The sequence below is a fragment of the Pimephales promelas genome, chromosome 13 (genome assembly GCF_988280905.1).
Source record: "Pimephales promelas chromosome 13, fPimPro1.hap1.1, whole genome shotgun sequence".
Taxonomy (NCBI): Eukaryota; Metazoa; Chordata; class Actinopteri; order Cypriniformes; family Leuciscidae; genus Pimephales; species Pimephales promelas.
In genome coordinates this window covers 16,137,274-16,150,091 of record NC_142781.1, presented here as the reverse complement: position 1 = coordinate 16,150,091, position 12,818 = coordinate 16,137,274, and the positions used below count along the sequence as shown (strand labels likewise).

Genomic DNA, 12,818 nt, shown 5'->3' with positions numbered 1-12,818 from the left:
AAATTAGCAAGTTAATATGGTCTCTTATTTACATGAGGTAGACACAAAACTGCTTGGTTTATTTTGTAATGTATGTGATTGCTGCCATAATAACAGCCCCTTTCAAATGTTTACATGTTTTTCTTCTTACAAGTTACAAGTGTCATAGTATAGAAGTTGTTTAATATACAGTACAGGCATCAATATGCCATCTTGTAATACCTGAAACATTGTCATTTTCCAGCAACCACAGCTGCCAGTATTTTACAGTAAATTTAACAGGATATTTCTTACAGTGTATAACAAGAAAGAAACCAATATTTCAAACTGATTTTTAAAAAGTGCATGTAAAGTCAATCTCTACTTCACAGGAACAGTGGATCTACAGAGAGGAGGAGACACTAGACTAGAAAGTGAGACAGATAAAATGACTCACTGAGCTGAAAACTTTTTTTAAAAAAAGACGGTCGAAACAATCGGTAAATATCGTCTGAGTCTCAACTGGAACACATATAATGAAGAAATCTCTAAACCATTATATGACAGTTTCAGCACAATGAGTCATTTTCCTTGGATCTATCTCAAACACACACAGGAAGCTATAGGACCACCACCAACATCCTGAGAAAAAGGAAAGAGGAAAAGAGATTTAGCGGCAGGTGTGCTACGGAGCGAGCGAGGCCAGGAAGTGATTTGGGAGAAGGCGTCTGAGGAAAGCCCTCTCACGCACTCCCAGCACGGGAAGGACGGGAATACCTGTGTAGTACTTGGACGAACTCAGTTGGGTGAGTGTTTCTTTCCAGTCAGAGTACCAGGGAACGCTCGCTTTGACCGTGCGGTCTGAGAGGAGAAGAGACAGGCAGTCTGGTTAAAGCTCACTGACAGGAACCACAAAAGCGTAACGCATCCAAAACCAAAAATGCATTCATCAACGCTTATTCAGTTGAAAGGAGGATGCGGCTGGTGTAGTTTGGCGTGTTAGTGTCAGGGCAGGGGTTTGTCGGGCTTTATGCACACCTAAGTAATTGGTGTAGCAGAGGGGCTACGTGGGGGAACAGGCTCTACTGTCAGCCTATGATCTAAGAGGGAACCAAACACATCACACTCATTGTTTAAAGGGTTAACAGCACAGCATAGCACAGCACACATGTGTGTGAGACCTGGCAATTCATACACACACTAAAGGAAAGCATGTGTATGACGTAAGAGCTCTTACCAAGAATTAATCCACAAGAGAAGTGTTGGGGGGAGGGGGGTGAAAAAATTAAAAACAAGATTAGAAACGATAAATCATAAATGTGTAATGCAAACCAAAACCTTTAATTTCATGGACAATTATGACATTGGATTCTCACTCTTTTCCTCAAGGGAATTCTCACTCTTTTCCTTCCGCTGGTGCCCTCATCAGGTGCTGATATGAAAGACTACTATAAAACGAATTCTATATTTTTTTTTTTTAAGTTTAAAAATCACGAAACTGCTCATAATATACATATTCCTCTCCTCAAATGCTTAAATACCCTCTGCAGATTTTGATTTACTTAGCTTATTTTTTCATTTAGAAGTCTTCATTTTTAGTTATGTCAGTTATGTTTTAGAAGTCAGACATTTTTCTGTGTAACTCATTTTGAAAATTTAGAAATATCTGTAAAAAAAAAAAAAAAAACAATAAATCAGTATAAATGTGCAAAATATGTTAGTTACATTGGGGGAAAAACATGCTGAACAGACATTGATAAAACAGTATAGTATTTATTTATTTATGAAGCCCTTTCACTACAGTGTTCATAATTATTTAAATGGTATAAAATATGTATACAATAAAATCTAAATTTAATCTAAATCTAAATTTTTGATATCTACCATTACTTTGACAAACAATAAAGGTTCTAGATGATATTGAAAATGTCAAATTTACTTTCAAATTAGAGTTGTGCTAATGTTACAGATGAAAAATAGGCAGTTTTCACTCCAAGTGAAAATAGACCAGAAACTGTCTGGTTACTGATATTCTTCTAAATATCAGAAAATCGAATGAATACATCCGAAAACGGTAAAACTCAGCTGTTTTAACTCTGGGGGAGCCTATTTCCAAAAAAATTGGAGTATCCCTTTAAGCAGGCAATTTTCTTAGACTCGTCAGTTAAATTTTTTTTTTAGTTTAACATTATGGCAATTAGTCATGACATCTCTAGTTTCCAATAATTATCGTGTATATTGTGATATACATTGCTATCAACCGAAACGAAGCATATTGAGATATAAATGCTTGCTTACACTCAGCTAAAGGATTATTAGGAACACCATACTAAACCGTGTTTGACCCCCTTTCGCCTTCAGAACTGCCTTAATTCTACGTGGCATTGATTCAACAAGGTGCTGAAAGCATTCTTTAGAAATGTTGGCCCATCTTGATACGATAGCATCTTGCAGTTGATGGAGATTTGTGGGATGCACATCCAGGGGATGAAGTTCCTGTTCCACCACATCCCAAAAAGATGCTCTATTGGGTTGAGTGTGCCAAGAAAAGTGTGCCAAGAAAACATCCCCCACATCATTACACCACCACCACCAGCCTGCACAGTGGTAACAAGTCATGATGGATCCATGTTCTCATTCTGTTTACGCCAAATTCTGACTCTACCAACTGAATGTCTCAACAGAAATCGAGACTCATCAGACCAGGCAACATTTTTCCGGTCTTCAACTGTCCAATTTTGGTGAGCTCTTGCAAATTGCAGCCTCTTTTTCCTATTTGTAGTGGAGGTGTGAGGTACTCGGTGGGGTCTTCTGCTGTTGTGGCCCATCTGCCTCAAGTTTGTGTGTGTTGTGGCTTCACAACTGCTTTTCTGCATACCTCGGTTGTAACAAGAGGTTATTTCAGTCAAAGTTGCTCTTCTATCAGTTTGAATCAGTCGGCCCATTCTCCTCTGACCTCTAGCATCAACAAGGCATTTTCGCCCACAGGACTGCCACATACTGGATGTCTTTCCCTTTTCACACCATTCTTTGTAAACCCTAGAAATGGTTGTGTGTGAAAATCCCAGTAACTGAGCAGATTGTGAAATACTCAGACCAGCCCGTCTGGCACCAACAACCATGCAACACTCAAAATTGCTTAAATTACCTTTCTTTCCCTTTCTGACATTCAGTTTTGAGTTCAGGAGATTGTCTTGACCAGGACCACACCCCTAAATGCATTGAAGCAACTGCCATGTGATTGGTTGATTAGATAATTGCATTAATGAGAAATTGAACAGGTGTTCCTAATAATCCTTTAGGAGAGTGTATATTGCCCAGATTCATTTATCGCTACTGAAAAATGCAACACATAGCCACATATAGAACTGTAAATATGTTGCATTAGGAAACAATTGGTCAGTTCCTCTTTCTGTTCACTTTAGGCCTTTCCACTTTCCTCCTTTAAAAATGTGGCAATAACAGAATCAGCTCCTCAATGGATTTCCCCACCATGAACAGAAAACTCTCCACAAGCACTTACCACTTATGTTGAGGTCGTAGTCTCCAGCCGAGATGACGTTGGCAGGCGAGCCTTCAGGAGGCTGGCAGACAGAAACCGCCTGGCTGAGGACCCTTTGCAGCTCTGGGGTCTGTGGAGGACGTGTGTTGATCCCAGTCACGCTGATCCGGAGACCCTTCACCACAACCACCTGGTTGTTGGGGTCACGCAGATGACCTACAGTTCGGTAACAGGGGCAAAATGGGAAGAAGGGAGAGGAGGAGGAGGAAGTTTGTCAGTCGAACTAGCTGATGGCAAATTCATAACAGTACTGCTAATTTTCTTGTAGCTGAAGCTTTTATCCAAGACAACTTACAGTGTCCAGCAGAACCCAAAATTGGTTGTCCCTGGACCACAAGATCATAATCAAAAAAATGCATGAAATAACTTTCCTATTTTAATATTTTAATGCAATTTATTCATGTGATGCAAAGCTGAATTTTCAGCATCATTACACAATCATTCCAATATGGTGATATGTTGCGCAAGAAACATTTATTCCTATTAATGTTGAAAACCGTTGTGCTGCTTAAAGGGTAACTAAACCCCTGGTCAGAGCCTGACTTCACCCACTGCCAATATTTGAAAAATGCTGAAAAAGTGGGCAGACCCCAGCGGAGATAGAGGGGACGAAATAGATGCTAAAACACTCTATCCTGCATGAACGTTTTCAATATTCGCAATTCCAACTCATGACTCGCTACAGTGGTTTTGACGAAACAAGATGGTTTTTATACTCCCAAGGGCGTAGCTCGTACCAAGAACGTGGTGAGCTGAAACCTACGTACGTACGGCACGAAGAACCGCTAACATCCAATAGGAAAGTTCAACTGCAGTAGCCACCGTTCTTGTATTTAGGATGTATTATTTCCTTATTTTACAGTGCATAATGGATTCCTGTCAATTTCACGAAAAATAGTCAAAGAATAGCACAACACAGCTGGGTTTCTGCCCTCTAGACCTCACCTTAACCCTCCATCCAACCTTCCCTGTTCAAATATGTTGCCACCCCCTGATGTTCACACCCTCTTCTGAGCACTTTCCCATAATGCGCCTGTGTTTTCTCACTCCACAATTCATATGATAAGCATAACATGCAGAATAAAGATGAGACTTTGCTCCTCTGCAGCCAAGGCATTCCTGAATAAATCCAATCACATTACCGAAAGACAAAACATACACACACACACATGCGCACACAGAGAGAGCACTGTGTTCATTTGGGTCACCCTGTGTTAATATAACTTCTCAGAAAAACACAACACACTGACACTCTTGGTGTCTGAAAGAGTTATCTCATAAGAGAACAGACAACAAGTGAATCAGAGCAATGATGACTGACTATGAGCTACAACAAAACATGTGCCATATTTTTTCCCACGATTCCTGAATGTCCGATATTCTGTGTGTTATATCGTAGCTCAGAAAGGGATTTAAAAGCGGTTCAATGACCAGAAACTAAAAACGAATGAAATAAGAAACAGTGCACAGAGTCCCTTTCAATTGTTTCAGAGTAAATGCTGATAACCAGCTAGTAAACGTTATTTTGTTCCAAAAATTTTCCATAAAAATCAAAGAATTTGTTGCAGTTAACTTTCAGAAAACGCCCCTTCTGTTCCACAAATCTTTTCATTGCCCATCATGTGTTCTTCTGAGGGGTCGTCATGTGTCCAGTGTCGACTGCGGTGACTCAGTTAATTTTGTCTTAATCAGGTTTACATTTGAAAAGAAGGCCAAACTTTTTGTTTCTAATCCTTGGGCTAATAGGAATATTTGTTGTAACAATTTTCCAATAAACCATCCAAAATGGCATCTGTTGTCAAGTTGACACTATTTTTTTTTTTAAGAAATAATGTAACTGATAATTTTATTCAGCAAGGATGTATTAAATTGATCAAAAGTGACAGTAAAGACATGTATAATATGTCAAACGAATATTATTTTGAACTTTCTATTGATTAATCCTGGAAAGAATGCATGATGGTTGCCACAAAAAAATTAAGCAGCACAATTGTTTTCAACATTGATAATAACGTTGATAAGAAAGTTTTTTGAGCATCAAATTGGCATATTAGAATGATTTCTGAAGGATCATGCGACACTGACAGTGAATCTTGAACAAGGGGTGTTGTTAGCCACGACCTGGAGCGGAGTCAAAATCAAGTACCGAAACTATCCGATTTATAAATTACATATTGATTCTAAAATTGTGAAATATTTTAATAATAATAAAAAATTTAAATGAGATTATTACATTTTATTTAATTATTTCACAATTTTACAGTTTCCCTGTATTTTGATCAAATAAATACGGCCTTTATCAGCAAAAAAAAATAAATAAATAAATCTTCCTGACCCCAAACTTTTAAGCGGCAACTTATATCAGTATTGCATTGCGATTTAATGGCAACATTACCATCACAGACCAGTATGCTAATGTAAACAACCACAGTCTTCATAAGTTGAGCCAGTTGATCTGATTGCCTGCCTCTTTAGGATTATCCCATATACTTTACTAGAGATAGGCTGGTGATTAAGAGCACAGGCCCAACACAGACCTGTATTTCAGTGGTTATCTTACCCTCACCAACAGAGGAATCTGATCTGTGCTGTGTCTGTCTGAGTCTCTGGTCACAAAATGCTCAGGTGAGCGGAAATCAGATCCGATTTCGGGTTGTGAGTCGTGACCCTTCCTGTCATTTGACTCAGGGCTGGATTATACTTACAAAGGAAACACAAAGAACATCTAGCGCAGGGGTTCACATTTTTTTTTTTTTTTTTTTTTTTTTGTCAGCTGAACCTCTAGATGTAAAATGTTTACTTGAAGTATCCACTGAGATGTCAAATTAATATTTCAATATTTGAACAACATATTTACACGTGAACAACATTAACCAGGAACATGACATGCAAATAAACAGATAAAAAAAATATTCTGTTAGTAAGTGTTTTGACTTTTTATTATTAATATTATTATTTATATATATAAATATAAATTATATTTTTAAATCTAATTATAAAAATTAAGACCTAAACATATTATTGTTGTAAATTACAATTGACCTATGAAATAAAAAAAAAACATATATTTGATTAATTGTATCCTAAATGTTTTTTTTTTTTGTTTTTTTTACACTTTTACACTGCAATGCTAATAACATTTATGGGTAAAATTCTACTTCAAATCTTTGTTTTTGTTTTGCCGAAATACTATTGAAATGTAAAAATGTGTAAAAATCTGTCCACAGAAATGCTGGAAATTAAAGTGAACTTGCGTTCTGTGTTCCCAAAATGCACGTTAAACTCAGCGCACATACAGCAATTGTGTTGGTGAGAAGCAGCATTTACTGTGAACTGAGCTGAAAACACTCTGAGATGTAATAGAGCTTTATTCAAAAACATGCACATAACAGTCAGAGTCAGACTATATATATATAATCAAATTGCAACCTTTGATTTGATAATCACACTAAGTCATATCATCATGTCAGCCATATCATGACCAGTGAAGTCCCAGGGACTCAAGGCGCAGAAAGCTCCAAATTTCTAAACACACACAACAGCCCATAGGGCCCAGGCTCTGCATTATAAAATGCAAGATAGGGCACAGAAAACTATATTTAATGTTATTAATATCAATCAAAACATGACCTTTTCAGTACGAGGTCTGCCACTATGATCAACAGAGGCTAGGGAACCTCCAATGACATCTGGCCAGGGGCCTCACCAGACAAAGATAGGGCCCTAAAAATCTAGTGAGCTGACAACCAGCCTAGACAGCATAGTGGCAGTATTTTGACAGCATTTTGGGGTGTGTGAATAAAAATCCAGTGAGCTGTCTATCTAAACAGCATTTTAGGGCGTGTGTCTCAAACCTACTGAGCAGCCTGCCTGGACATCATTTACAGTGTGTCTCAAAACCTACTGAGCACCCTGCCTGGACATCATTTACAGCGTGTCTCAAATCCTAGTAAGCTGCTATCCGAGGAAAGTATTGTAGGCATGTCGCACAAACTCTACTGAGCTGCCTGTCAAAGCATAACTAAGTTTTAATAGCAGTATGGCATCAAACGTTAGTCAGTTTTAGGCAATTTAGCATAGGCAGACAGCTCACTAGGTTTTGTCAAAGTGTAGTATGTGTGTGTATAACACACAGCCAGTGAGTGTGTATGTATAACAGCCGTCTTCTCGAGTGATAAGCAGTTGTGATGTGTGATCCGCGGTTGTCTGCTCAGCTGGGTTCTTACCCTCGGACGTCAGGCGGCAGAAAGGCCGCAGCAGCTCGGGGAAAGTCAGGTTGTTTTTGCGGGTCACTCTCTCCGCATCTTCGCTGCACAGGACGGCCACCATCGGCACGAACGAGTCCTGGATGAACTCCTGCACTGACTGCACGCACTGAGCCATGAGCGCGGCCCTCGTCTGTTCTTCACCGAGCTCACGGGTCTGTTGTTGACTGCTGTTGAAAACAAATACCTCCTTTACTGACAGCCGACGGCAGACATGTTGAAATCCACTGCTGCCTGCTGATCGAATTTGCCCAAGAAGCTTAGCGGTGGTCAGGTGATTTCACTTCCGCAATAAAATAAAAGCTCTCCTTCTTCCATAATAAAAGCCCTGTTACCGATTTAAAAAAAAAAAAAAAAAAAAAACTTTTACTTTCTGTATTTTTGATAGACAAAGACAGACCGGCACAAATGTAATACAGGTTGAATAAAAACAACATTTGTGTAAAAGAGTGTAACATTAAAAGTAGTGAGAAACTATTGTCCTACACGGAATAAAACAATAAAAAGGGTACGACTTTTTGCTTGCAATTGCGAGTTTACATATCAAAATTCTGACTTGTTTTTTCTCTCTCTCTCTCTCTCTCTCTCTCTCTCTCTCTCTCTCTCTCTCTCTCTCTCTCTCTCTCTCTCTCTCTCTCTCTCTCTCAGAAATCCGAGTTATAAACTCGGAACGGCTAGAAATAAAGTCAGATGTGACAAAATGACAAGATATAACCTTTTGTGTCAGAAACAAACGTCACTAGTGGACATAACGAACCTGAACATATAATCATTGTTGATTGTTGATTGGCTACATCTTATTTAAATTTGACATTGACGATTTTGCGTTTTAGACAGACAGGTAGGTACTGAAAACACGGATAGACAGACAGACAGACAGTATAAATAAAAGTAGCCTATGTCCCAGGACATTGTGATGGTTAGTCAGCAGTGATAAAGGTTATTTTTTGCACTGATGGTGAAGAACCTTTCACATCCATTGAATCTTTCCATTTCACAAATCTCTAAAGTTCTTCTGATCACTAAAGGTTCTTAACATAAAAGTGCCTATTTAAAGGCATAATAATTTTTTTTAAAAAGTGCATGTCCAGACCACAATGTAAGTATTCATGTAACAAAACTCACTTCTCCCATATTATAATCAGTGTTTTGCTTTCATACAAATATGTCCATTAGCCTATATAAACAGATTTTGAATTGCATAAAAAGCTCAAAAGATATGGCCTCATTCAGGGTCTCTGAGTCACGTCACTTTATTTAGAAGACAAGTTCCAAAAGGCCATCTCATATTTATCACCAATGAAAAAGAAAGTAAGCTGACGTTACAGAGCACACTCCCTCTTTAAGGCAATAAGGAAGTTGACTGTACTTAAGTAATTGCAATCTGAAAGTAAAGATATCAACAGACTAGACTGCCAGCAGATAGCTGACAACTGGACAGCTGACATGTCAGCTTCAGAGGAAGAGGAAGAGTGTCCAGTGTGCAAAGAGAAAATAAGTAATCCTTCTCAACCTTCATCATGCTGTGGAAAGGTGTAAGTGTGATTTATATTTCAAATAGGCTATATAATTTTGGTGCCTTCATGTGGAGTGGACACTTAAAACAGACAAATTTAGATCAATCTCGTAAGTTTTTAAGACATGTATTAAACATAACTTAACATTCTAAATATTTTGTAATTTTATACAGAAATGTCTTGGATGGAACTCACTAAATTAATCACATTTTCTCCAAAAAAAAAAAAAAAATGCTTTTGGGTTGTATTTGAAAAACAGTGTTTATGGTGGAATTGTTTGTTATTTGCTCTTTTTTCATACATTTATATTATATCCTCCACATATAAATATAATTTCTGATAAACATGAGCTATCAAAAGTGAAAGTCTTTCTAAAGGGAAATTCCATCACATGACGTGTTGACTAGGCTACCTCTATTGACAGCCACTTTATTCTTCTTCCTGATGATAGTTGATTATTTTACACTCTCTCACACAGTGTTTGTCTTTCTCTGTACTTCTAGATTTTGCCAGAGATGCCTCAATCAATCTTTTCGATTCAGGACTCACTGCCCACACTGCAGATTCAGAAGCAATGTTTCTCCAAATAATCCATTGGTAATATGGCCTGTGATAAATACCATCTTTCTGTAGGCTAAGTTCATTAAAGACTGAATGCTTAAGAATATTTTTCTTGTAGCCTAGAAGGCATCTGCACCAAATCCTGCCAGGGAATTTTGATGTATTTAATTCAAGAGCACGTGAAGGCTCAAACATACATACGTAAGTCTCAGGCAAATTTCAACATTTAGTGCCTTTTCTGTCAAACTTGAAAGAATTTACAATGCTTTTAAACCAACAGTCTCATCAGCCGACTTCAAGATCAACAGACACAACATAGAAACACTGGCGCTCAAGTCATTCTGCCCAATCAGGCTATGGCACCTGCCCCACAAAACCAAGCCCGTCCTCTTTTAAGTCCAGCCACACGACCCGTTCCAATGCCACGGATTCGAGTTCAACCTGCAAATGTAGCAACCTTAAATGCTGCCCAAGGGGGTGTTTTGCAAGCCGCCCAAAGACCTGCCCCGGCTCCACTGCTGCCAAACCCTGTCCCACTGAATTCAAACCCTGTCCCACTGCTTCCAAACCCTGTCCCAGTGCATCCAAACCCCATCCCACTGGTGCCTTATGCTGCCGGTCCCGGGGAAGATTTACAGGCGATGCTTGATGATTGGTAAGTGAATAATCAAGAGGATAATATATTGATAATAAGTTTGATCGACTTGGCTAACTTATATTTTGTTTCATTCACAGGCCATGGCAAACGGAGATCACTCTAATGGAAAATAATCTTCAACCTCAAAGGTGAGGACATCGGTATATCCACTTCTTTTCATAAACACACTGCACTGCCAAAGCATGTGGAAAACCCCTTCCAATGAACGCCTTACTGGGATGACTATTCCAGTAATTCAACAAATCCTAAACTTACGTATACAATGACATTCTAGAGCAGAGGGGATTTCTTTTATGCCAAATATGTTAATTACCCAAAAAGTGTTTCTTTCTAATCATAATATTATTTATTTATTTGATATCTATTTGTATTGTTTATTTTAATCTACTTATTTTAATACATTTTTAATATTCAATTTATTTTAATGTCGTAATTTTATTTGTATTTATTTATTATTTATATCTCACCCCACTAATGTGCTAGAGTTTGCTATACCTCTTGTTAAGTTGGTGCTCATTTTATGAATTTTTTTTTCAGATTTTTCTTGTCTGCAAACATGTTGTCCAAATAATGCACCATTAGGCTATACATAATTCTAAAAATAGGGTAATTTCAAATTGATAAGCATTTATTTAGGATCATTTTGGCATGAAAAATGAACGAACATTGTATTATAGCCTACTCTTAAAAAAATTAAATAAATAAGGTTTGTTAATAAAGTTCTTTATTGGCATCTTTGGTTCCATTAAGAACCTTTAACTTTCTATTGCACAAAAGGTTCAGAATCAGATTAATAAAATTATTTGAATTTCTGGGGGTTCTTCAGGAACCCAAAACGGTTCTTGTAGGCCTAGAATTGTTGCAATTAATTAATTAATTAATTAATTATATATTTCATAATGATATACTTCAAGTCTCCTAAATTTATATGAAAAAAATAATAATTAAATAATTTTTTTTTAAAAAAAAAACGTAGGCTATTTTACTTGTAGATATTTCATTTCTCTGTTGTTTTCTCTCTCTCTCTCTCTCTCTCTCTCTCTCTCTCTCTCTCTCTCTCTCTCTCTCTCTCTCTCTCTCAGTTTAACCGTGAGGACATTTGTGTGTCCATACTGCCAAGATAATGGAATGGATGAACTCGATCTACGCGATCACTGCAATGACCGTCACGCCAATGACAGCAGACGTGTGGTCAGTCAGGTTTCGTGGTTCTAATGTCCAATGTGTTGAATCGAACTTGCACCACATTCATTTGAAACATTAACTAGTTCCTTTAATGTAATTCCATTCATATTTCACATATTTCACATTCTAATTTGAGAAAGCATTTTAAACACACCTTCAGTTTGAAATGAATCAGCAGTGCTGACCATTTTTTACAGTCTATGGTGCTGACTAGTCCGTGCTCAAGAATTGTTGTGTGTCCTCTTGCGCCCTCTAGGTGTGTCCAGTGTGTGTGGCGACACCTCACGGTGATCCGCAGTACTACAGCCGCAACTTCGTAGGCCACCTCAACCTGCGCCACTGCTACTACATGGACGATATAACTGTAAGTCATACACGTACACAAATCAAAGAACTTTCCCCAATAAATATTTAACTCACACTGTCAATATTTAACTGTAATCCTTTATTTCTCTGATCCGCAGAACCTGCACCAATCCGATGAGATGAACATTCAGTGTGCTATTCTTGCATCATTTATGAAAAACATTTAGAGAAACATAACATGAACAACACTGTTCTCTGGGGTTTTCGTTCTGGACAGCATCTAAAATCAGTTTGTAATCATGACAAACGTGAATTAAAGCAACAACAACAAAGAAACAAATTGAAAAGTTGATCTGATTAAGATGTGTTGTGTTTTCATATGACACCATTTCATCATATAAATTGAAGTTCTTTTCACATTTTCATTCTAGCCTGTTGCCTATCATGCCTTTAACAAGTTTTATCAGCTGAAAACACGCGCTTGCACTTTCTTTTTAGATATAAGATATAAATAGTGTGCAATGTACACTTTTTGAAGGATTTAGGATGTATCTGTGGAATATCTGTTGGATTAATTATTTTGAATGGCTTCAGGGTCTGCATCCCGCACTTTAAAATATATATCTGTGAAATAAAAGTTTCTACTGTGAAACAACATTTTGTGGATTTTTTTTTATTTTTTTTAAATCACATACTTCAGGAAGTGTGTTTTCATAATTTATATGATGTGCAGTTAAACCTCAAACTCTTTTATCATGTAATATCTTGGTGACCATCAGTGAAATCATATCCTATCAGCAGGCTCT

The 12,818-nt window shown here is 37.6% G+C and overlaps 2 protein-coding genes across 3 annotated transcripts in view; one reads left to right on the top strand and one right to left on the bottom strand.

The window, feature by feature from the left end:
- trappc8 (trafficking protein particle complex subunit 8) overlaps positions 1 to 8,059 on the bottom strand; it is a 55,554-nt gene extending 47,495 nt beyond the window's left edge. Inside the window, exons 1-3 of one of the 2 annotated variants that reach the window (XM_039692317.2) lie at positions 7,747 to 8,059; positions 3,482 to 3,676; positions 736 to 819 (exon numbers count right to left, since the gene is read on the bottom strand). In XM_039692317.2, the coding sequence (XP_039548251.2) occupies positions 736 to 819; positions 3,482 to 3,676; positions 7,747 to 7,903 (436 nt within the window). In that variant the 5' untranslated portion in view covers positions 7,904 to 8,059. The remainder of the gene's footprint in view (positions 1 to 735; positions 820 to 3,481; positions 3,677 to 7,746) is intronic. The other variant, XM_039692318.2, reaches the window with a different exon arrangement.
- Positions 8,060 to 9,178: 1,119 nt separating this feature from the next.
- On the top strand, positions 9,179 to 12,667 carry rnf125 (ring finger protein 125, E3 ubiquitin protein ligase). Its single transcript, XM_039693390.2, has 8 exons — positions 9,179 to 9,320; positions 9,806 to 9,899; positions 9,982 to 10,064; positions 10,144 to 10,518; positions 10,599 to 10,649; positions 11,604 to 11,712; positions 11,963 to 12,070; positions 12,171 to 12,667. Exons 1-8 carry the CDS (start codon positions 9,232 to 9,234, stop codon positions 12,237 to 12,239), a joined length of 978 nt encoding a protein of 325 aa, XP_039549324.1. The 5' UTR covers positions 9,179 to 9,231; the 3' UTR covers positions 12,240 to 12,667.
- The last annotated feature ends 151 nt before the right edge of the window (positions 12,668 to 12,818 follow it).